Source organism: Microtus oregoni, unplaced genomic scaffold, assembly GCF_018167655.1.
Source record: "Microtus oregoni isolate MIOR12 unplaced genomic scaffold, Mior012 000002F_ref0000024, whole genome shotgun sequence".
In the NCBI taxonomy this organism is placed as follows: domain Eukaryota; kingdom Metazoa; phylum Chordata; class Mammalia; order Rodentia; family Cricetidae; genus Microtus; species Microtus oregoni.
In genome coordinates, this window is record NW_024543061.1 from 54,144,837 (window position 1) to 54,169,864 (window position 25,028).

A 25,028-nucleotide genomic window follows, 5' to 3' on the forward strand; every position below is an offset into this window, starting at 1 on the left:
CCCTCCCCCTTCCCCACTCCCCCTCCTTCTCCAGTCCTAAGAGAAGTCAGGGTACCCTGCGCTGTGGGAAGTCCAAGGCCCTCCCCCCTCCATCCAGGTCTAGGAAGGTGTGCATCCAAACAGACTAGGATCCCAAAAAGCCAGTACATGCAGTAGAATCAAATCCCAGTGCCATTATCATTGGCTTCTCAGTCAGCCCCCAATGTCAGCCACATTCAGAGAGTCCGGTTTGATCACATGCTCGTTCAGTCCCAGTCCAGCTGGCCTTGGTGAGTTCCCATTAGACATAGACCAGGCTTACTTTTAATTCATAAAGATCTGTCTGCCTCTGCTTTCTGAGTGTTGGGATTAAAGGCATGAACCACACTGAGCTTCCTTGGAAATTGTTTTTTGTTTTGTTTTGTTTTTTTTTTATGATAATCTCATGAACCCCAGACTGGCCTCAGAACCACTATGTAACTGTGTCTGGCCTTAAACTTCTGATGTCACTGCCCTTACTCTTAAGTGCTGAGAACATAGCCACATATCATCAGGATTGTTTCAATAAGTTCATTTTAAAAGTTAAGATTCCAGGTATTTCTCTTTTAATTATTTCCCTCAGTATAAAAGTTACCCTCTATGTTAAAAGTTCCAAATTAATAAGTAACAGGCCCTTGGAGGTATGTGAGCTTGGGCCAGTTCTCAACCTGACCCTCACTGTGTATGACTGTTCACATCCCTTAACCACCCTGGGCCAGTTGTATTATAATTATTATTATTATTTATGTATATAGTATTCTGTCTGCATGTATGCCTGCATGCCAGAAGAGGGCACCAGATCTCCTTGCAGATGGTTGCCAGCCACCATGTGGTTGCTGGGAATTGGACTCCCCAGAGGATGCTTCAGCCCCGCCACTTTTCTTCATCCATGAAATAGTGATTATCCCTGCTGCTTTCCATGTTTGTCTTAATGAGAATTCAGTAAGAAGATGGTGTCACTTGGCAGTACTGTGCCCAGTACCTGGTATATATGGACATTCTTCAAGTCTTACTTATCATTGAAGTAACACTGGTACCTGGAATCTGGGAGAGAGACCCCTTTGGTGTAGAGTCTGTAGGCTAATAAAAAGTTCTAGGTATCCTTCAGACTGACTGTGATGGTCTCAGTGCTGGTAAGGGGCACTAGGCATTCTTTAAGCTCTGCATGCTTCAGAAACCATCTGACCCAAAAATGCTATTTGTCTCCCAGCACATTTGCAGGTCGGCCACCCTGGCTGGATGGGGAGAGCTGTATGGACGCTCTGGATACAACTATCTTTTCTCAGGTGAATATTGAACAGCCTTTTGCGGGTCTAAGACTGGGAACCTAGTGAGAGGGACTAGTCCTGCCACAGGCACGGTGGTGTAAGGAGCAGGTGTGATGAAGCAGGGTAGAGGCCAGAGCACTCCACTCAGCAGAAACTAGGGATTCACTTCAGATGCAAGCAAACTACTACACAGACAGGCATGGGATTCTGGTGGAGATAGGAGGGCTGAACCTGGGATAGGGGCATTGGTGCTATCTACACTTGGTCCTGCAAGGAAGGAGGCTGGTAAGAACACCTCTGGGTAGAGCCCATGATACCAGCCTCAGTGCTGACAAACTGGTTTCTCTGGCAGGGGGAACAGATGATACCTGGGCAGATGTGGACGATGTCACGGAGGAGGACTGTGCTCTTCGGTTAGTGCGGGGTCGGTCACTCTGGGTAGGAGGTTGGGTTGGGATGGGTGCCTGGTTGGTGGCAGCCATGCTCTTCTGGCAGTGGGTATTCATCTCTGGTCTATGTAAGTGGATCGGCTCTTTGCCCCTGCTTTCCATCTCCATACCCTCAAAACAGCACTGTTTAAGTTCACCCAGTAGCTTCATCAAGACACTGCTGGATACCTGAGCAGTCTGTAGCTGGAATCCCAGTACACGATGACCTCAGGGTTTCTATGCTGCAGGTCTAAGGTCAGCCCTAGATGTCAGTCTTTGCTTGAGCCCTACACAGTGGCAGTATGCAGCTGGCCTGCTAAGTTTGAACTTGCCAGGTATCATACAGCACACCTGGCACTGAATTACAGGGTTGTAGCCACTGTATCCCACAATTGCATTTTGAGTCACACACACCATTTTCCTTCTTTGGTATGTGTGTGTTTGGGGGTGGGGGCAGCATTTGAGATGGTTTCATAAAACCACAGTGACTAGTTCTGGGTTGTTTTTTTGTTTGTTTTGGTTTGGTTTGGTTTTTGTTTTTTTTTTTTTTTTGTTTTTTCTTTTGCATTTTGAGACAAGGTCTTGTGTAGTCCAACCTGGCTTTGAACTTCCTAAGTAGCCAAGTATGACCTTGAACTCTCCGGTCCTGTCACCATTTCCCAAGCTCTAGAACTATGGACATGCAGCACTGAAAATGGGTTTAAAGGGAGAAAATGGGTTCACTCTACTCCTTTAAAGGGAGAAAATGGGTACACTCTACTCCTTTCAAATGGTCTTTCGTGAACAAGCCTACAAATATCCTTTGTGTGGTTGCTATCACATGGAAAGTCTTTAGCTGGTATCCAGCATCTCTGGAATGCACATGAGCACCCTAGTAAGATCCGCCGCCCAAACTGTTGCTCAGGTACTTTGCTAAGCCCAAGTTCTGCAACTGACTTTGAAAGCAGTAGCTCTGGCTTGTACTCAAGAATGTTTGGCATCCCCTGAGGTCAGGTGACTTCTGCCTTGGCCAGGTCATCTACAGCATACAGTTCTCAGGGAGGCAGCTGGCTCCTGGTAGTGATCAAGAAGCAGGCATTAAAAACACATTGCAGTAACTGTTTACTCTTTCTGCTGCTGCCATATCTGCATGGCGGGACAGAAAGTAGCCTGAGAATTTGGGGGTTGTTTGTTTTCTTTCTCCTTGTTTCAACGGCCTGGTTAAGTAGAAGAAATTCACTTACCTAGTATTTCACAACCAGCTGATAAGATCACCCTAAAAAGTCTTTATCCATTGAAAAATTTCAATCTGTTAACATTCATAAGGCATATGGCTAAAAATGGTCCTAAATAGAGGGAAAAGGGGGAGGTGGAGATGAACTCTAATGGAAGCTTAAAGAGTCTGAGCCACCAGCCTGATGCCTTTTAGAACTGAGATTATCTCGAGTCTTCTGGCTTAATGTCAAGCAGTGCAGAGAGCCCTTTCCCACTCTGGCTGCAAATTGCTCTTCTTTGAACCATGTCCCGAGACAGGGATAATCTCTTAAAGTCACCTTCCTTGCCTGCTCCCTCTGACTTCTGGATAATTGAACAGAGGTCTCCATCCATACTTTCCAAAATAGCTCCCTACCCCACACTTCTCTGGATCAACATGGATCTCAACCCCTTTCTCTGGCTATTATTTCAGAAGTGGTGACACACACCTTTTTGATAAGGTGAGAGGCTATGATATCAGGCTGCTTCGATACCTATCCGTCAAGTACATCTGTGACCTGATGGTGGAGAACAAGAAGGTGAAGTTTGGCATGAAGTGAGTACAGGGCATCTGGCATGAAGCAGGCTCAGGCTTTGTTCATGATTGGCGGGGCTGGCCCATAGTGCATGGCCCTTCTGGCTTGGTGGGCTGGTATGAGGGCCATCTGTGCAGACTCTCATTGCATTTTCATTCATTCCTGATGTGCCTGCATCCACATGTGTGTGTTGGTGCACGTGGAGGCCAAAGATTGGCATCAGATATGTTCCCCAAGTCATTTTCCATTGGATTTTTCAAGACAGTCTTACAATAAGCCTGGAGCTCACCAGTTCAGCTCTCCTGGCTGGCTGGAAAGCCAGCAGATCCTCCTGTCCGCTTTCACATCATCGCGATTATAGGTGTTTGCAGCCACTTCCAGCTTTTTACATAGGTGCTGGGGGTCTGAACTCAAGACCTCATGCAGGCATAGCAAGTACTTTACCAACTGAGCCATCTTCCTGGCCTCTTTCATTTATTTATTTGTTTGTTTATTGTATTTTTGTGGGGGTTATTTTGGTTTATTTTGATTTTTGTTTGTTATTTTACTTTTCTTTGTTTTGATCTTTGTATTTTTGAGATAGTGTTTTGAAATATGGCCAAAATTGGCCTTGAACTATGTAGCCTACACTGGCCCTGAATTTGTAAGGATCCTCCTGGCTCTGCTTCCCAGATCCTGGGATGAAAGTGTGCAACGACGCTCAGCTCCATGTTCCCATGTTTAGGAGTGGCCTTTGGAGGTAGAGAAGTCCTTCCTACTGTCCGGCTCTGTCCCACCCTCAGGACCAAGAGTGGATGTGCCTCATGCCTCCATGGAGCTGTTATGGAAGGTTATCCTCCAACTCTGGGTACTGGCTGAGGCCTGCTCCTTTGTTAGAGTGAAAAAGACCTCTTATTTGCATTGTTGAAGGGGGACAGGGAAGAGTTCTTTATTGTTTGCTGCTGACTGTCCTTCCTAAGTCTGAAGGACAGTTTTTTAGCAAAAAGTTCATTGTAAGAAATTGTTACTTATTTGGGAGTCTGTATTTGTGTGTGTGTATAGGAATATCATAACACGTTATGTCCCTGTCTTGTAGTGTAACCTCCTCTGAGAAAGTGGACAAAGCCCAGCGCTATGCAGACTTCACTCTCCTCTCTATCCCATATCCAGGTAGGAGAACAGGGTCAAACTTTCTGTGCTTCGGTGTCCTGGGAACTGTTTGGGAGGAGCTGTATCAGGCAGCTTGGACGTTTGGGCCCAGGTCACAGCAGTCAATTCTTGAGGGTCAGGCAGGATCCTGCAGAGTTGTATATTTGTCCAAGGAGTGATGGTCAGAGGTGGGACCTGGTGTTGGTATTCATGAGCCACAACCTTGAGAAAGTTACTTCTCTGAGCTTCAGATTCCCTCAGGTGTAAGTTAGAACTTGGAAAAGCTTAACTCCGGTTTGTCATAAAGGCTAGATCTTGTGTATCCATATGGCCTATGCATGTAAGAGGAAATGACATGTTCATACATAGCCATCATTCATGCTGCTCTGTCCCATATGGTGTGTGCCTTGTCATGAATGTCCAGAGCTATTTGTGGATCACCCCAGACAGTGCTGTTTGTGGAGCAGAAAAGCAAAAAGTGCTCTGTCATCAGTAATTATACAGTAACCTCCCAATATTATAGGACACTTTGGTATCCACAGAGCCACTCTGGATCTCTGCCACGCAATCACGTGTCTGTGGCCAGGCTATATTCTCACACTGAAAACTGGAGCTGTGTAGTAGTACTCTGGTTCCCTACCATCCCTGCTGGTCGTTGAACATCGGTCCCAGGCTTTGCCAATCACAGCAAGGTGTCCTCCCTCCTTGACGCCTCTCCCACTTCTCAGCACTGGCATCTTCCCTCAGTTTGGGCTTGGACTTTACTTTCTAGTCTTAGAGCCCTATAGTCATTATCAAGAACAGGCAGCAGTAGCCTCTCTTAGAATTGCAAATTCAGCAAGCTTCTTGTGAGAGATATCCTCATCAGACGACTGATGGCCTTTAGACCCACTCCTGATGATCTGGCATCCTCAGTGTCCTCCATGCAGTTTCATGACGCTCTTTTCTGCCAGCTCTGTTTTTGGCTTCCTGTAGGACTAGGTGTAGCTCCCTGCCTTTGGCACTAGGTGCCCTGGAACCAGCCCCTCAACCTATCTGAGCACCGTTTTCATCCTTCATAACATGGGAATAATGACACTTGTTTCAGAATAAAGTGAGAGACCTAGCCCCAATAGACTCTAAATTATGGTTCTGATGAGTTTGTGGGAAGAAAGGCTCTTGGAACCTTCTCTTGTCTAAGAGCAACTTTGGACTGATGTAGGTTATGAAGATGCCACTGGGCTTGACAGTGCTGGCAAAAGTTTCTTCTTCCATTCCTCACTTGATGCCCTTGCATTCTGTACTAGAGCCATCAGTGGCTCTGCAGATGCTTCAGACCTAGTGTCGTCCTCCTAGGAGAGGCTGCTAGGGAGTAGCCTCAGCTACTCCACGTGATGTGGTGTGCTCCCTAAGGAATAGGCATCCGTTTGCTTGTTTATAGCTGAGTTCCAAAAAGGGCATGGGTAGGAAACATAGTAGTTAGTACCATGTGTTAGTGCCATTGCTTCATTCCAGTAGCAGTAGTACAGTGTTGAGGGAGCTGCGGGCCTCTTCCCACAGCCCGGCTCCCGGCCACCTGGCTAGCTTATGCCCCGAAATAACACACAAATTGTATTCATTTAAACACTGCCTGCCCCATTAGCTCTAGCTTCTTACTGGCTAATTCTTACATCTTGATTACCCATTTCTGTTAATGTGTGTAGCACCCCAAGGTGTGCTTACCAGGAAGATTCTAGCCTACATCCATCCTGGGTCAGAGCTTCATCGCGTCTGCCCTGGCGATGAGCTGCATGGCGTCTGTGTTTGTAGTTTGGCAACTTACTACATATTCCTCAAATGTTAACACCCTTTGTTAACCTGTCATTGGTCTACAGTCCATCTGGCTTAGGGCTGAAGATATTTAGTATGATGTCTGCCTGTAATAGCAAATTCACAGGGCATAGTCTCATTAACCAGAATAAGAATGAAGTAAATGATGGTACTTCCATAATAGAATAGAGCTCAATACAGTGTACAAGAGCACCTGGTGCAAACACCTGTAATCCTGGCACTTGAGAAGCAGAGGCAAAGAGACACTACAAATTCAAGGTCAAGCCTGATCTATGTTGTCTGCTCCAGGCCAGGTGAGACCCTGTTTTAACAAAAGGTGAAGAGTAGGGTACAGAATTAATTTGGTTGATATTCCCAGTGTGTTAGGAAAACGTACTACCAAAACTGAGCAGAAAAGATGGCATAAAGATCCCCAAAATTTTTATGTACTTTATCTGATGATTTTATGAGTCAGGAGGAGGGTACAGGGACAATCAAGAGAAAAAAAAAAAAGCCAGACACAGCCATAAGGGGTAAAGGAGCAGAAGCACTTTTTAGTTAACATGCTTGTGTTCTTGAGGTTTTTTTCATGTCTGTATCACTTTACAAAATTGCTGTTATTGAAAGTCATTCCTTTTATAGAAAGTGAAGGAAAAAATTGTGGTGTTGGATCAGCGGTGATGGATCATGACTACATGTCTGGGCTTCTGAGGTCCATACCAAGGGCAGGGGGAACAGTCATACCTTTGACCTTTTAGGACTGTCACTTGAGTCCTGTGAGGGACTAAAGATAGCATCAGTTTAACTTATAATGTAGATGGGCAGTGCTCCCAACTCTTCCTTCAGGGTGTGAGAATAGATGGGGCCAAACTGCCCACTGGTTTGTATCCTTTGGAGCGAATTGTTGCCATCCCCTGCTTTGTCCTTACTGGGTTCAGAAGCTTGTTGAAGTAATGACAGCAGGCACAGCCCTGGGTACCAAGTCTGTTTTAATTTTGTCAGTTTCTCACAAAAACAGTATATGCATCCTGGGCTTTGTCAGAAGTTGATCTAGCAAGTAAGGATATGAGAAAGCAAATCACTTCATGGTGCCCTAGGAGATAATTGGTGTCTCCTTTTAGCCCAGGCTCATAAGCTCAAGGCCCCTGCCTGGTAGTTATAGCTGTTCTCTTTCCTGGTAAGGCACCCTAAAATAGGCTGAAGTATTATGACTGAAGATTATCTCCTGACTTCTCAATCATTATTGAACCTGGGGGATTAGTATAAAATAAAAGCCAAATTTGGCACATGGATTGGTCCCCACTTTTCTCTCCACAAAGACCCTCATTTTGCTTTGAAGCAAGCCTAAAGGTTGTTGTAGAGTTCCCTGAGTATTCAGCCTCTGGTCTCTCACAGAATTAAGGGCTCTCACTGGACTTGGTGTACCAAACCCATGTGCCTGCTGAAGTCTGCACACGCAGACCTGGGGAGCTCAGAGTAATTCTAAGAAACTGTTCCCTCTGCATTTGCTTTCCCCTGCCCGGTGACTTTATGTCACAGGAGCCCACTCAGCAAAATGGCTGTGTTCATCCCACAAAGGCAGGCTGTAGCCCAGGGGCAAGCCTCCTCTCTGACCAAGACAGCTGGCTGCTGCAGAACAAGATATTGCCTGAGTCTGTCATGGTGGTGCACTTAGGAGGTAGAGGCAGGTTTGGATCTCTGTGAATTCAAGGCCAGGATGGTCTACATAGCCAGTCCCAGGACAGCCAGAGCTACATAGACCCTGCTCAGAAAAACAAAACAAAAAGCTGGTTGACTAAGTCAAGGTTGACACTAAGAATTCCTGTCACAAGAGCAGTATAGTGCCAGTTATGTATTGCCATTTGAATGTCACAGATACCCAAACAGCTGTGCAACTGACTATACTGTTTTATATGTATTACTGTATTTCACCTAAAGCCACCATCCCACAAGTAGGAAAACCAGGGCTTAGTGACATTAACCAACTTATTCCCAGTCATAGGTGTGGGTAAAACCGTACTTTTTTAAGTTGGGTCTGCTTCCAAAAGCTCTTCTCTGCACAGTTCCTCCCTCTGTTGCCGAGGCCTCCACCTGGTAGTTTATGAGGAAGTTTGAATGATGACGAATGTGCCCTCCCCCTGCTGGGTTGACAGTAGTGATGTCCACTGAGCACTTGTCAGCTTGCAGGCACTGCCCATGCCTCTGGAGTAAGGATATGCAGTCCTCTCCGAAACCTGTAGTTTGGGATTGCTACCCCCATTTCGAAGATGCTGCCTTAGCTTCTGCAAGAAAGTGAACTCTTGCTGTGAGCACTGCCTTTATCTGCTGTGATTGGCACTAGAAACTTGTAGGATAAAGGGACCTGCAGTGAGGGGGAGGTGCCTGTAGTGACCAAGGAACACAGATAGTACAAGGACAGTTGGGACCTTGTATAGCTGGAAATGGTGGTGCTCAGGAGCTTTCAGTCAGCCTCAGCCTGCCCAGGGCCACCGTGCAGAAAGCCTGGTGAGCTCATGGCTCCTGAGTTCTCCAGCACCTAGAGTCAAAGGTGGCAAGGGAGCTGTTGAGCAGGACAGGAACTGCTAATAAGGTGCCATAACGCTGCCTTCTTTTCCAGGCTGTGAATTCTTCAAGGAGTATAAGGATCGGGATTACATGGCTGAAGGACTCATATTTAACTGGAAGCAGGTATGAGTAACAATATTCAACCATGTTTCTTTTTAGCAGGAGACCCTTTTCTTTATTCTTCTTGCCTGAATTCATCTCGCTATTTCTTTCTCTTCCTCTGCTGCTTGTATGTGTGTGTTAATATCTCACTGCACACCTTTTCTGCTCCCTTTTTCATGACTGCCTCTCCATAAAAGAAAGTCTTCAAAGCCAAATTAGGGAACAATTAGCCTTCCTCTTCTTCTACTCTGTGAAGACTGGGAACGGCATTGTTTCTTCAAGCAGGAGATCATGCACAGGGAGTCTCCAGAGGCCATGCGTGGCTTGCTGTTGCTTCTTGCAGCTCAGATACTTCAGTATCTGACAGATAAACTCCATTCAGCTATGGTGACCTGGTCACTTTGCTTTTTAAGCAGTCAGTTCCAGAGGGCCCGAGGCATCTGGTTCAGAAGAGGCGAGCACTGTGGAGGGCTGTCCTACCTATGGTGGATACAGCTCCAGGGCTGGGGCCTGTTGTCGCCACAGCTACATATGCTGGCCAATTACATCTCACAGTGTCATTCTGTTCTCAGGACTATGTCGATGCCCCATTGAACATCCCTGACTTCCTGACTCGCTCTCTGAACATTGACTGGAGCCAGTATCAGGTGAGGGCCTGATCATGCAGGCAGGATGAGGGGATGGTGTAACCAAGGGACCCCGTTGTCCATCCTTTGAGACCTTGTGCAAATGTTGTAGTATTCTGACATCCCACAGCCCAGATAACGAGAAACTGCTTGCCTATTGAACTGTCTTTTTATTTGTGTGTGTGTTTTGGGGTTTTTTTTTTTTTAAGACAAGGTCTCACTGTATAGCCCAGGTTGACCTAGAACTGTGTAGACCATCAGACCAGCCTTGAACTCAGAGATCCTCCTGAGCACTGGGATTAAAGGTGTGCACTATCTTGTACATCGTGTATGGCTTTCCTTATTTGCTCCAGACCCAGAGAGTCAAAGTCTTCCAAACGTAACTCAGTGCTTTGTGTCCACCAGGGGGATCTGTTTCCAGGGAACTTCACAAAATCTGCTCTTCCACATCTGGGCTTAGCAGCTTTTCGTTTTTCTTTTTAATGGGTTCTGTTAGAGGAAGTGCAGAGCTGCCTGACCTCATTTGACTGCAGAAACCTGAAAGATAGAGCTGGCTCTCCACACTGTTTAACCCTCACAAGCTGACAGCTGCTGGGAGTCTCCCTTGCAGCCTGCCCCTTCTCAGCTTCCTCCTGTCTGGCTGACACCTTGTCCTTCAGGATTGGCTCTGTGTCCACTTCAGGAAGACTTTCCTGATTTGCCTCCTCTCCCCATCCCTGATGGTTGGATGTCTGCATCTACCTTCCCATTAGCCCCCTGGGTGTATCTATCATGGAATTTTCCACTGAGCTATAGTTACTGATTTTAGAGATCTGCTTCTGTGAGCTCCATGAGGACAGAGAACCCACAGCTTGTGTATCTCCTCAACACCCCCTGCACATAAAGCCAGGTGTTGGGGTACGTGCCTGTCATCCTTTACTCAGGATCATTGCAAGTTTGAGGCCAGCCTGGGCTACTTAGCAGATCCTGTCTCCAAACCTGTCCACCCCATACCCTGAAGAGAGAAAGAGGGAGAGAGGGCGGGGGAGGACAGCTAAGCCGGTGATTATCCAAAGTATCCTGCCTCCCTACCATTTTCATTTGTGCCCTGCATTATACAACTCCCACACAGCCTTAAGGTTTCCTTTTCTCAGACCTGGCCTGCCTCTTAGGCAACGGGAGGCCCCATTCTCTTTTGTGATACCCAGGAAGTTTGTAAAGGCAAGGACTGGATTTGTCTTAACCCAATTCTCTTCCTGCTATGCAGATTCCAGGGAATTGAACTCAAGTCATGAGGTTTGGTGGCAAATGCCTCTACCTACCATTCCACCTCGCCAGCAGGGATTTATCTTATCTCTGACTAGCCTTAATAACAGCTTAGATGCCCAGGCAGCTATCTGGGTACATGCCGGGGGGGGGGGGGGGGGGGGAGACGGGGGATGGGGAATGTCAGGTATCTCCTAAATAAGTGTTTCTATAAGAGCGTCATCAGAGAGGGAAAGCAGGCTGGTGCTCTTCATTGTGATCTAAAGACTAGGTTTGTGGGGTCCTGTTTTCTGGGCTATGGTTTCACAGGTTAAATAGCCAAGTAGAGACTGCACATTCCTCAGTTTGTGTACTGAGCTCTCAGGTGACGTCTACCCTAAGCTGCCCTCTGGTCTCTCTGGAGCTGCCTGTTTTCCTGAATGCAGGTGCCAAATGGATGTGATGAACTACTCACCAAATGGGGTGACAGGAGGGGCGGTATATGTTGGTCCTGCTAAGGCTGTCTCTAGGGAGGAAGTAAGACCTCTTCTAAGTAGTTGGAGATGCTGCAGTTGTTGGGCTCCTTGGCTTTGAACAGACCTTGCCTTTCCCGGAAGATGGGGTTGGCAGCCCTATCCCAGGCCTCACTAGGATCTCTGAGTTGTAAGTGTTCTCTGAGAAGGCATGCTGGAGTGCCTTCACAGCAGTGAGAAGCAGACCACTACTTAGCTGGCTGCAGAGCAGGAACGCCAATGTGATTCAGGCATGCTGGGGGGGGGGGGGGGGGGGCATGTCAAAGGAATGCTTCCTTGAATAAAGCAGTCAAGCCAGTTTGCCTCACTTTGTCTCTTCATGTCATCTTCAGCCAGGGGTGCACTCTGCCCTCTCAGCATGTTAACTTTGGGGTCCCAGATTCCTTTATTCTTCTCCTCACTGGGTGATGGACTCTCTTGTTCACTCCACTTTACGCTCACTTTGCTCTGCTCCTGGAGGCTTTTTCATGGAGTGCATGGGATGAGCATCAGGAGCGGACACTGCTCACATTCAGTAGTCTCACGTGTTTTGTTTCTTACTCTCCTGTAAATCTTAGAGTCTGGTGGTGCCAGACCCATCCCTCAGCCCAGCTGTGCGGTTTGGGCCTTCCTAGTGCAGCCCTCTCCATGGATAACCAGGCCCAGCCCTGGGAACATGCTGTCTCTTTCTGATCAAAGTCGCCTTTAGATCTGCACACTTGGCACTCTGCAGAGCCCCAGGCTTGGTCCCTCCCCTCCCCTTGCTGCTGCTATCTTTACTAGCAAGCCTAACCTGAGGCTTTATGCTCCATGGCTCCTGTCCTCACTCTGCAGAAGCTTAGCTCAGAGGAAACCTCTTGGCAATAGTGTGTCAGACATGTTGAGCCAGCTGTGTAAAGAGACCCTCATGCTCCTGCTGGTAATGGCTTTATTAGCACAATGCTGCAGCAGGTCTCTGGAGCTGCTAAAAGTGGGTCAGAACTCTCTGGGGGCATGGGAGGGTCAGGTAAATGAGTCTGCTTTAAATTCCTGGGAAAACCATTGCAATTACAGGTGCCGTGTTCCCCTCCCCCCGGGAAGTGCTCTCTCGTTGGCATGCGCCACCCTCTCTGCACAGCCCAGAACGCTGATAGGCAGTTGTGTCCTAAGAGAGCACAGGCTGTCCCTAGCCAGGGGGAAAGGCTCTGCAGAACTGGGTCAGGCCCCTCTATGGAATTCAGATTGGGAGTGGGCTGCTCCAGAGTGCCTGGTCTAGCCCTCTCACTTGGCTAGAACAGATTCTTGGCAGCATTATATATTTCCTGACTCCCACCTAAATGAGCCTCTTATTAAAATAAAACAAGTGTCTGCTAAATAGACTGTATATATTATTTCTCCAAGAGGTGGTAGTACATATGTATAATCCCACCAGTCGGGAGGCAGAAGCAGAAAGATAGTGAGTTCCAGCCCAACCTAGGCTAATATAGGAAGACAATCTCTAAAAAGGGAAAGGGCCAGCCAGGTGGCTCAGTATGTAAAGGTGGTTGCCGCCAAGCTTTACACCCTGAATTTGATCCCCTGAATCCATGCAAAGTAGAAAAAAACAGCCCTCAAAAATTCTCCTCTGAATTTTCAGACATAAGCCATGGCAGGAATGCATCTTGTTGTTTAGTATGTATGGGTGTTTTGCCTGCATGCCTGTCAGTGCATCACTGTGTGCAGTACCTATGGAGGCCAAAAGATAACAGAATCCCTGGAACCCCCTCAGGACTGCAGTTACAGATGTGGGTACAGGAAATTGAACCCTGTTCCTCTATAAGAACAGCTCTTAGCCATTGAGCTGTCTTTTCTACCCCAGGAGTGTTAACACACGCACACATGCATGCATGCATGCACACACAGTGTTAAACAGTGACAAAAAAAGATAGCATGCAGTGAGCAGCAATAAAGGTAAATTAAACGACAATTGAGAAAGTTAGTGTTTGTGTTGGTTTCCATGGTGTGGTGGCAGATGAAAGAATGACTCTTTTACATGGCTGTTTGGAAACAGTGTCTACCCTGGACCCCTGCACTTAGAAGCTGTTGGCATGAGGTTGCTTAAGAACACCTGCTAGAGGCGTCTATCTGTCACTCACCAGCACACTGAGTAAGGGAGGGTGGCTGATGGATACAAGCAGAGCTCTTGAAGCTGAGGAATGAATGTCTCAGGTTACTTGGGGTTTGGGGCCTTTAGCTTAAGACCAAGAGCCTTGTTTACTTGCTGCCCAAAAATCATGCTTGGCACTATATGTAACTTTGAGATAGAGCCTCATATACCAGGCTGGTATAGCTGAGGTTGGCCTTGAATTCCTCATCCTCCTGCCTAGGCCTCCTAAGAGCTGAGGTTACAAAGGGCGTATCATTACACCTGGCATCATTTTTGTTAGATTTTGGTGCTAGGATGGATCTGACATTTCTTAAATGCAAAAGCATGTGATCCACCACCAACCTACACCCCCTCTGGCATTTGTATTTGTTTGGGAATTTTTGAGACTCTGTATGTAGCTAAGCCTCAAACTCATGTTCCTCTTTCCTCTAAGTCCTAGTTAATATTTATTTCTCAATCTTGTTTTGTCCAGAGTTGGGACCTGGTGCAACAAACACAAAACTACCTGAAACTGCTGCTTTCCATTGTTAACAGTGATGGTGAGTCTTAGGATCCCAAGCCTGTGAAATGCTGGTCAGGAATGTAGGATTAGGTCTCTGAGAATCCCCTGAGCCAAGAGACTTTTCAGGCTGGATTCCTTCCCAGGGGTATGCTGATGAGATGTCTGTGTGGGAAAAAGCACTTGCTGCACAAGCTTGATAAATTGGGTATGATGCCCAGAACCAAGGTGGAAGAAGAGAACCAATTTCCAAAAGTTGTTCTCTGATCTTGGCCTGTGCATGCTTATGTGTACACAAACACAATGATAAACAGTTAAAAACAGAACTTCAACTAGAAGAAATATGAGAGACCATACTAGGTACTTCACCCATATCTAGGATGAAATTGGGGAATAGCCTTGGACAGGTGCCTGGGGAAGAGGACACTAAGCTGGCCTGGAGGCCTTTTCATCAACCCCTGTCTGGGTCTCTCATTTGGTGTTCCTGTTCTGCCACAGATGACCGCGGGCTGCTGGTACACTGTATCTCAGGCTGGGATCGGACCCCTCTTTTCATCTCTCTTCTACGCCTTTCCTTATGGGCTGTGAGTATGAATAAATGTCTTGGAGTCAGGGAACATGCAGAGACCATTTTAGGCTTTACCCTTTCGTGTCTTAATTATTATCTCCAAGATGCAGAGACGCTGTGGGGTGAGGGCACACTCAGCAGGTGTCATGTTTAACCCTGTTCTTGGTCAGTGAGCACAGTCACCCAGTCTATGGTGTGGTTTGCTCCTGGGGTAAGGAGGTCTATACCAGGACCTTTCTGATCTTGCCACCTTTGGTCTCTCCCAGGATGGGCTAATCCACACATCTCTGAAGCCTGCTGAGATCCTCTACCTGACTGTGGCCTATGACTGGTTCCTCTTTGGGTAAGTTTTCAAGGAACACCAGCCTTTGAGGTGTATGTGCATGGTATTTTTTATGGGGAACAGAGATAAGAAAACAGTTGGCTCCCTTTGGAAAAGATCAGAAATGTTGGCAGGCTTCATCTGATGCATTAGTGCCAAAGACTGGTCTGCCTCTGGTGCACAAGCCTCCTGCAGCCCCGTGTTACACCCTTTGACTCCTCCCTCTTCTTCTTCAGGCACATGTTGGTGGATAGGCTCAGCAAAGGAGAGGAGGTGAGTACCCTCATAGACCTATACCACACCTTAAGACAGAATGACGTTCATCTTGGTTGCCATGCTGTAGAGGCAGTTTCTCAACCCAGGATACTTGGATGAGGTCACCATCTTCTTCCCCCAGGCAGTGTTGGGGAGCAGAGGGGAAGCAAGAACACAGAGCCCTGTGTGAACCTCAGGTTCCCTTTGTACTGCAGAAAAAGTTCTGGTCACAGCTGCTGTGATTTTTTTAAGTTAATTTCTTCCTTTCTGCACTTGACTCTGGAACCAGTGTATAGGGTGCTTTCCATGACCCATGCTCAGGGCCGAAACATGAAGCACTGCTATCTTCAGTCCTGCTGCACACACAATCCCTTCCCTTTCCCAAGGTGTTGTCCTGCCCACTTCTCATCTGTAGGCTACCTCCAGGTCCATTTGTCCCTCCTCTTCAATGTGGTCAAATTCCTCTGCCATCTCCATATCTTTGTCTGCTTGTCATGGTTTCCCGAGCATCAGATCTTAAGTAGGGCTTGCGTGTGTCTATTTGTCCTGCTTATTGCCTTGGTGACCTTGAGCAGCATAACCTTGAGTCTCCTGGTACCTCGCTCAGAGCTAGAGATGCCTATCAGGACAGTGTTGGCTTTGTCTCCCCTCATCTCCAATGTTCAGAAGCATCTTCTTCTCTCCCTCCCGCTCCTGAGCTTGCTTCCTTCTTGGGCATCTTATCTCCAGCTTTCTTTTGTTGCTCCTGTCTAGTTGCTCGTCCCCCTTCCAAATCTCTTCTGAGCACTTATGTGACTGCAGGGCTGCGGAGCTCATAAGCCCGTTCCTTGGAGGCCCCATGAACTCTGCCAGAGGCAGAGCCTTCGGCCTTGAAATCTGGGCAGAAGGCCTCTTTGTAGACTCTTGTTTGGAGATTTTGCTGGTGCTTTAGGACATTCTGTCCTCCACTCCATCTCTCTCCTCTCCCAAAGCAGGCCAGATGCTCCCTTCAGAGAATCAAGGCAAAGATGAAGCCGAGCTGCCTAGGCTGAGTCCCACCCTTAGGTCCCTCAATGTATGCAAAGGTCTCTGAGACTGGAGGGTTGGGTTTTAATTTACCTCCCCAGACTACAGAAACCTCTATAAAACAACAAGCTAAAAACAGCTACTATGTGCCTCTTTACCCTGTCTTCTGCTTTGAGGTTCCCTGGATATATTAGCACATTAAAGGCTGAAGAGTCTGATGGAACACCTGTGTCATTTTATATAATAGAGCATTTTCATACTGACGAGATCTGAGCAACCCTCTGCCTGGTTTTTTGTTTTATTTTGGAGGGACTCTTACAGGGCCCTGTGGGAATGTGTGGGTGTTTCCCTGTATCTCATGGGTTGCATCTCTGGGGATCACTGGTGTGCTATGTAGGCTAAATAGACTGAAGCCTCTGGACTAGGGCACTGGCTGGGATTTACTCATGGGAATGGGGTTGCTGCCAGAATCAGCACCTCCTGCCTGTACTAACTCACAGCAAAGACCTGGGCCTCACAGGACCTGAGCACAGCAGACTCCGAACTAGTCCTTAGCTGCCCTACACAAGTTCTAATCCTGTGTCAGATCCTGTGACCCCACCCCATGGAATGCCTTTCCACATCTGCCTTATCCACTAATCCCCATGCCCAAGATACTTGCCCTCCCAGCTGTCCTTCCCTGTCAGTGGCTCTCCTTGGGCTTAGATGGAAGTGGGAAGCTACTGTTACCTCCTCTTTGTAAAGATTAAGAACATGTATGCTGAAGATTTGAGAGCTCTACATTGGACTTTTGTGTCCTCAAGAAAGGAGCACATTCCTTCCTTCCCTACCCCATCTCATGGGCACTTGCCCACCCCTGCTGAGCCCTCTCTTTCACCCACATCAATTGTAAACCCAGAAGATGGAAGATGCAGCAGGGTCTCCAAAGCAGGTCATTCTCTGTAAGAGGGATTAACCAGACCAGCCAGCAGCCCAGTTCTGAATGCTCTGCTATGTAGTGATATTTCATTTTATTTTAATAAAAATGAATAAAGCTTGCCTGAAGATCAGAGAGTAAAACAGCCGCACTGATCAGCCATACAGACCAGACAGTGGTGGCACACACCTTTAATTCCAGTAACCACACTAGTTTGCCATAAAAACCAGGCATTAGTGGTGCACGCCTTTAATCCCACCACTAGAGAGGAATATAAAATGGAAGGCAGTTTTCAGACACAGTCTCATTCTGAGGATTTCTGAAGGCAGGATCGCCATTTTTGGACTGAGGTAGAGGTAAGAGCCAGTGGCTGGCTGCTTTGCTTTTCTGGTCTTCAGGTTGAATCCAATTTCTGTCTCTGGGTTTTATTAATTGTGCTACACTGCTGTCTCCATCTTTCCATTGGGGAAGGCTAGCTTCTCACTGTGTTCTGATTTTTCTCCTTCAGATTTTCTTCTTTTGCTTCAATTTTTTGAAGCATATCACCTCCGAAGAGTTCTGCCTGAAGACCCAGAGGTAAGTGGAAACCAAAGCACTCAGGGAAACAACTCCTCAGTAGGGTATTTATCCCAGCCCTGTACAGATGTCCATGTTGAGGACCTAAGTGAACAGGGAAAGGATGGTTTGATGAAGAACTGTGATGCTGTAGGAAGAAACAAGCCTGTGGACAGGACTCCTCACTTCTCACAGCCTTGAACTGATGATGCTCATCATTCTTGGGTCCTATAGAAGGCCAAATGTGCTGGGATGTAGCTCAGTAGTAGAGTGCTCACCTACCATGCTTCAGCCCCTGCATTCAACCTTTGGTACCATAAAAAAGAAAAAACTCAGAATATGACCCCATAGAAACTGAATCATACTCAGCTGGGTATCATGGTGCACACTTTATCCCAGCATCTGGCAGGCAGATTTGAGTTCAGAGCCAGCCTGGTCATCTGCACACTGAGCAGAAATCTGCTTTCAGCCTGAAAAAATCTTATATGTCTGGCAGTTACTCTGGGACTTCAGTGAGAACTTGGGTCCTGTGAGTTGACTTGTCTTTCTACCAAACTTGCCAATTGTTGGGCCATGATTGAAAGGAAAAGCAGACTGTGTTGACTTTAGTCTAGTGCGTGTGACAGGCAGAGCCAAGCTAGTAGATCCCAAAAGTGGGCCTGGTACTTGGCAGCAGACTCTGTAGGTGGGACCTGTTCCATGTGGTGCCAGTAGTTGGAACTGTCCTGCAGGCTGGGTAGAGTCAAGAGGAGATGACAGAGAAAACTCCAGCTGCAGCTCAAATTTCCTGCTTGGGGTTGTCATTCTAGGAGGAAGAGTTTGCCAACTCGGGATGCAGGCTTCACTCTGGAAGATATCTGCATGTTGAGTGAGTGCTGGCCCCTAACAGCCTTTACTTCTTTACCGTAGCTACCTGAGAATAGACCACTTGGGGACCTGTTCTAGAAGCTTATCCATCCAGCCATGTGGTGTGGAAAAGGTGGGAGACTGGTAGTGGGGAAGGTAACATGCTGACTTTCTGGCTGCTTTCAGGACGCAGAGACCGAGGCAGCACCACCAGCCTAGGCAGCGACTTCTCCCTGGTCTTGGAGAATTCACCAGGAGCCGTGGGGAGCTTCACCTATGAGGCTGTGGAACTTGTCCCGGCAGGAGCACCAACTCAGGCAGCTTGGTGAGGGGCCAGACTGAGACAGAGTAAACTCACAGCTGTGGCCCAAGGCCACCAGCCCTAGGGAGCCAAGCTGTAGCCCCAGGAACAAAGGGGGCTCTGACAGAAGGCTTGAGAGCACAGCTTCATCCCCTGCTGTCTGTACTGGGCCTCAGAGCCCAGCCATCTGGTTGGTGAGGGGCACTGCATGGTGGCCCAGGAGCATAAAGTGCTGGTGCTCCCAGTGGGACCAAGAAGCAGCAGTGAGATGAGAGGGAAGAGTACCCTGTACAGTGTGCCAGGAGGTAGGGGCCAGCTTAGCGAAAGGAAACAAAAGGTGGTGGGTACATACGAGGTAAGGGACCTGCTTTGAGAGTTCTCCCATGAGAATGTGGCAGGATCTGAGGCCTTAATGTCTTTCTCCTTAGACACATGGCAGAGTTTGTATAGCATTTACAAGTTAGGGAATAAAGCAGTGCACACTAAGAATAATTTTCTAACATGTTCTGAGTCATGGGCCAGTGCAATTAGAATGCCTTAGAGTCTCAGTTAAAGTCCCAGCCCTTGTTGCCTGTGGCTTGAGTCTGAGAGAGGACCAAGTGTTTGTGCCTTCTGGGTAAGAAAGTTCCCACATAAACAAAGTGGCTCTGGAACCCAGCTGACAGCCTTGCTCTTCTGCCACAGGAGGAAGAGTCACTCATCCTCCCCGCAGAGTATGCTCTGGAGCCGGCCACAACCCTCTGAGGACCGCCTGCCTTCCCACCATGGGCTGGCTGAAGCCAAGTCTTCCAGCTCTTCATCCTCAAACCATTCTGACTTTTTCAGGATGGGCAGCAGTCCTCTTGAGGTCCCCAAACCCAGGTGAGGAACCCCAAGGTTTAAGGAGCCTGCTGGAAAATGTTACTGGCTTTCCTCCATTAGCAAGGTTGGAAGCAGGGCTCTTAACATTGAAGCTGGGATTCCTTGGTATGTGCCTGATGTAGCTCCTTAGAGCTAGAAGAAGTGGATAGCTTAGCAGGCCCACTCTTTGAAGGATTGGTTGCTGTTGGGGCACAGAGCCTTCACTGGTTTGTAAAAACTTTTGGAATTGCTTCCTGGAGCTCTGTGTAGTACATGGGTACACAAGTGATGTAATGGTTGTTATGTGACAGAGTCACACCTTTGGAAGATCCTAGCCCTCTATGGACTGCCTGTTGTTAATCAAAATGGGTCTGGACACTCTGGGTTCATTATGTCTCTCACCTTCCTTGTCTACATTGATGGAGAAGCTAAAACAAATAAGGAGTCAGCCCAGATATGTGTCTGTGGAAAACTGTAGCAACTCTACTCCTGAGAGAGCATCGACTCAGCTAAGACAGGTGTGCCCGTGCTAAGGCCAGTACACTGCCTCCTGGGTAAAGTTAAAACTGAGCGTGCTCCAGGGCTTATGAATGAGGGGTGCTCTGGCATGTGGGGAAAGCACTTCCCAGCTGATGGTCCTGTTTTTTCCATCTCATATTTCAAGGAAAGTCCGTGTGCTTGATTGCTTTCCTGTCTGAATCCTAGAGAATTCCTAGCCCTTCTAAGACAGCAGAACAGTGTGGGGCCTAGAGATCCCTAAGAGATTCACAGAATGGGCATGAGCTCTGGAGTCCCACTTAGACTGGAGCCCAGCTTTGCCATGTAAGTCTAAATCACACTCAAACTTGTAACTTTCTGACTTGGTAGCAGGCCTGTTAAAAGGCAAACTTGCTAATATCTGGTACCCTCCTTTACTCTCTGGACAAGAGGAAACAGTGGAGTATGAGGAGCCAAAGCATCCTCAGGGAGGCCGAGCAAATGAACAGTGGGCAAGCATGGTGGCCAGCTGCTCTGGCCAGAGGGGCCCGATGTGCACTACCTACAGGAGAGCCCCTCACCTCAGTGTCATTGGCAAGTGCTGGGGAGTCTAAGCCAAGACTATAGCCCAGAGGAGACTTGGTGGCTGTCAAGGCCAGGCAGACAGCCCACATTGCCTGTGCCTGTTCACATCCTACATGTGGGGGCTGGCATGTATGCCTGTTGCTGTGACTTCTCACCTGCACTCGGCTGTTCTCGGGGCTACTCTGGTGTTGTAGTAGCACTGTGAGACTCTTGCTGTCTGGGCTGAGGTTCTTGTTCATGATCCCTGCCTCCTTTACTATCTTTTCTGTGTAACACTACTGGTTAACTGGGCAGGAAGCCAGAATGGTCTACTTTACCATCTAGGCCTTGCCCCAACTGTAGACAACTCCCATCAACACTTTTCTCACACCCACTTTTTATCATCCCTTTCTGCCTCCCAGGACAGTCACAGTTTCCTTCAATCTTACGGATTTTTTTTTAACCTTCTTTGAGTGACTCCGACTTTCTCATAGGGTCCAGGATGGCTGTAAACGTCCTTTCTCTGGGAGATGAGGAGTATTGGGGGATCCACCTTTTCACCTCAAAGCCCTATACCCTGAGGCCAGCCCAAGGCTAGCATGGACCTAAATGGGGATGGGTAAACAGTGAGCGAGGCAACGGCTGTGACAGTGTCTTCTGAGAGCACCTGCCCAGAGCCAGGCCCAGCTAGCCAGGCAACACCGTTCTGGATCGCATGTCTGCTGCCAGAGGTTTTGAAAGACTACACTATTCTGATTTAGAGCATTCTAATTATGTATTTCCATTAACATTAAAATTAATTTAGTCTCTTTTATCTTAAAGTGCCTGAGGGATCCTGTCATTAGCTGCTCTGCCTCTTAGGTAACAGTAGCCAATCAGGTCTTCAGTGCCACAGGCAGATCTATGTGGAAAGCAGCCCTTTAGGAAAGTTATCCATGACTGCGACAGTCACTGCTGCTGTTAGGTGCTGGGTCTCGTGTGTTCCCACTCTCTAACCCCTGCCTCTCCTAAAGCAGGACCCCCGGGAGAGGAATCGCAGAGGCTTTGCTACGAGTGGGGAGGAGAGCTTTGTGGAGTGGTGATTCTTACGGGGCTATGATTCCATTTTTCTCACAGGGAAGACAGTGACTTTGGGGTTTTTTCTCTGCTACCATATAATCAGCCACAGAACTCTTAAGTGTACATGTCTACTTCAGCCTTAATTAGGAAATCACCTGTTCAGCCTTAGCATGGCCTTAATCTTTGTTCTTATGTTCCTTAGGAGTGAGGGGTGGGGTTCTGGCACAGTGCTGTCTACTGAGGAGGATGGTGCCACCACTGAGCCCAGCTTGATGCCAGGCTGCCTGAGAGACACCCAACAGCCTGGTTGAATAGCTAAGTAGCAACACAGGAACTAACCTCTGCTGCCCAGTTGGCTGCTTCCCCAGGCACTGCCCCCTGCTCATTATAAAGCTGTGAGCTCTGTCCCAGGCTGTCTTATACAGCAGAGAAGCCTGGCTGCTCTCGGCAGGACACAGATTCCTGTCCTGCCCCAGACCTGACGTGAGTGCTGATGTACCTAAGGCAGTCCCAGCTTGAGACCTGGAGGAGGAAACTTTGAGCCCCAAGACTTTTCCTTGGGCTGATGTAGGAATGCAGGAGGCCTTGCTGGGCTGACATGCACATGTGTAAAAGGTCAAAGACCAGGTTCTTGGGCAGAGGCTGTGGGGCCATCCTTGAGATGCATCACAGGTATGATGCAACAATCAATGAATCAATGACTGGTGTCAAGAGGATAAGTCTGGGTCAATGACATATAGGCTTCCTCAAAGTATAGGACTTGGCTCGGATATTCCCTTCATGTCACTGTTCACTGAATAGCTTTCCCTTTTCTAATCTGTAACCAGAAACTTCAGACAGGTAACTGAACTGTACTTTCAAGCATTCTGTGATGCTATGATTATTGAGATGCTTTCAAAATACAAGTAACAGGAAGCACATCAGGTAGCCTTCAGGTATAGTCTTACAGCATCCCAAACCTATATCCCAGTGGTTCCTTCTCTTAGCTGCCTTGCTTCTTGAGCCACCTTTCTCCATCTTGCCAAAGTGACTGTTGGGAGCTCCTGAGACTCCCCGGGCTTTCCTTTTTCACACAGAAGGCTCTCATGAAGCCTCTTCTTCCAGTCACACTTTTGCTCTCATGGTAGTCATGTGCCCATTCATGAGCTAGCCCTGCCCGTATTGAGAAGGAGAAACAGCCAGCAGTGGTGGCACACACCTTTAATCCCAGCACTTGGGAAGCAGGGCTACATGGTGAGCACCTGTCATTGTCTCCTTTCTCTCCCTGCCCCCGACCACCCATGTAACAGTCCTGGCTAGCCTGGAACTCACCAGGCTGGCCTCAAACTCGGAGATCTCTGCTTCCTGAGTACTGGGATTAAAGGTGTGTGCCTGCACCACCTGGCATCTTTTTGGTTTTTGTTTGTTTGGTTTTGTTTTTGTTTTTTAAAGGAAAATTGGCTAAAATGGACCTGGGCCAGACCTCATTTCAGTCACAGCTTTGGCCTTCCCAGCTGTGCAACTTATGGGGGAATGGCTTTCCTCCCTCTGAGCTCAGTTTTGAGCCCAGTTTTAAATTAGAATAGTGATCCTGAACCCTGTAAATAAGGGTGAAATGGTGTAATGAAGTAAGGTGTCTGTCAGTCCTGACATGGTAGATATTTGTTCTTCCTACAGATGTTCAGGAACTGCATCTGTTTTATCAGGAACTGTTCTTATCAATCATTTATCTGCCGCAGCTGATAAAAGCCTGGTGCCTCACCCAGACCTATTCTTGCCTGGAGTCAGCCAGTATTCTTTGTATCTGTTTTCATGTCTCTCAGTACAGGAAGTAGTAGCTGGAAGCTCCCTGGCTATAACTGCCCTCAGCCAGGTGTTCTCCAGGAGTTAGGGAGGCTGGGAGCTGCTGAAGAAGGGCCTGGGCTGAGGCCAGGTAAGGGAGTAAAATGTTACCCAGAAGCCACCATCCTGTGCAGAGGCTTTGGTCTTCTAGGCCCCAGGCTGAGTACAAAGCTCCATAGCTCCAGTTTGAGGGCTACTTGGCTATGTTCTTTCTGGTGCTTGAGCAGGCGAGCACAGGAGGCAAATCAGACTTCTCTCTTCACAGCTTTGTTGACCCTTGTGTAGGAGCCTTACTAAAGCTGGTGAGGGTCACCCAAATGCTGAACGTACTATAGCTCTCCTTCTCATATGCAGACATAGGTCCCTCCAGGAGCACACTGATCTTTTGTCTCTAGCTGTCCCTCTCATCTGCTGTAATCCAAGGATTTTCGAGTGTCTCTCAAATGTAAGAGCTGAATGGTCATTTTACATAACCTATTATTTGACTTAAACCTCAGGTAGGGAGATCTCGTGTGTTCATTCTTGAAAAATGTCAGTGTCTCTCAAGAATGGCTGCCCAATGTGAGCTGTTTTCTGTTCCATAGGAGGGGATGCCCTCCTGCTGGTCCTTTTGCCTCATCCACCTGACAGCTACTCTGGCCTGGCGTTGCCTGTGGGAAGCAAAGGGAATTGACTACCCCAAGGGACCAAAGGACTGAGGGGAACTAAGCTGTGATTCCCTGGGCTAGCCTCCAGGGAATGGGTTTGGGGCTTGAGAAACTTGATGGCAGTCCCTGGCTCAGAAATGTCCCATCTCACCCAGTTTGCTCTGCTCAGGTGCTCTACCCCCACTCCCAAATCTCCTTAGAGTCTTAGAAGCTGTTTCCCCATACGCTGCTAAAAATGGAAAAGAGTCTACTCTTCAGATGGTCTGTGGAGATTGAGGAGCCAGGCTTGTGCCTCTGGAGGGTTTGCACTGGCTGCAGGCCCAGCACTGCCAGGAGAACACCCAGGGCAGGCTTGGCTTCTCTTGAGAGGCTGGCTGTGATTCACAGGTCTGACGTTTATCTATCTAGAAACCAAGAGGTCTGGCTTTGTGCACCCTTGGGCTTCTGTCAGGTAGTAGACCATGTCCTTTTCTCATCCCTGGTGACAATCACACTTTGCCTAAGGTCACTACAGTGATGAATGTGGCAAGGACCAGTGTTGGCAGGTATTCCAGTTCACAGTAGCTTTTACTCTGAAAAGCCATCTGTTTTCCTTTCTCACAAGGTGCTATACTTCTCGTTCAGGACAAATCTGTAGTCAAACTCGAGTTTAAAAACTTCTTAAAGGGCTGCTGAGATGGCTTACCCAGTAAAGGCACTTGGTGCCAAGCCTAAAATCTAAGTTCAGTCCAAGGACCCACATGTAGATGGAGAGAACCAATGACTGCAAATTGTCTTCTGACATCCACAGTGGCATGTAT

General features: G+C 47.9%; 1 protein-coding gene across 7 annotated transcripts in view; it reads left to right on the top strand.

The window, feature by feature from the left end:
- Mtmr14 (myotubularin related protein 14) overlaps nucleotides 1-25,028 on the top strand; it is a 47,152-nt gene that overhangs the window by 16,920 nt on the left and 5,204 nt on the right. For 4 of the 7 annotated variants that reach the window (XM_041634163.1, XM_041634181.1, XM_041634196.1 and 1 more), the window contains exons 4-17: nucleotides 1,229-1,304; nucleotides 1,639-1,699; nucleotides 3,381-3,503; nucleotides 4,559-4,632; nucleotides 9,017-9,087; nucleotides 9,639-9,713; nucleotides 14,026-14,092; nucleotides 14,551-14,636; nucleotides 14,887-14,963; nucleotides 15,179-15,215; nucleotides 17,627-17,694; nucleotides 18,483-18,541; nucleotides 18,706-18,844; nucleotides 19,505-19,681. In XM_041634163.1, the coding sequence (XP_041490097.1) occupies nucleotides 1,229-1,304; nucleotides 1,639-1,699; nucleotides 3,381-3,503; nucleotides 4,559-4,632; nucleotides 9,017-9,087; nucleotides 9,639-9,713; nucleotides 14,026-14,092; nucleotides 14,551-14,636; nucleotides 14,887-14,963; nucleotides 15,179-15,215; nucleotides 17,627-17,694; nucleotides 18,483-18,541; nucleotides 18,706-18,844; nucleotides 19,505-19,681 (1,190 nt within the window). Of the gene's footprint in view, nucleotides 1-1,228; nucleotides 1,305-1,638; nucleotides 1,700-3,380; nucleotides 3,504-4,558; nucleotides 4,633-9,016; nucleotides 9,088-9,638; nucleotides 9,714-14,025; nucleotides 14,093-14,550; nucleotides 14,637-14,886; nucleotides 14,964-15,178; nucleotides 15,216-17,626; nucleotides 17,695-18,482; nucleotides 18,542-18,705; nucleotides 18,845-19,504; nucleotides 19,682-25,028 lie in introns of those variants that run through there. The other 3 variants (XM_041634173.1, XM_041634189.1, XM_041634210.1) reach the window with 2 other exon arrangements.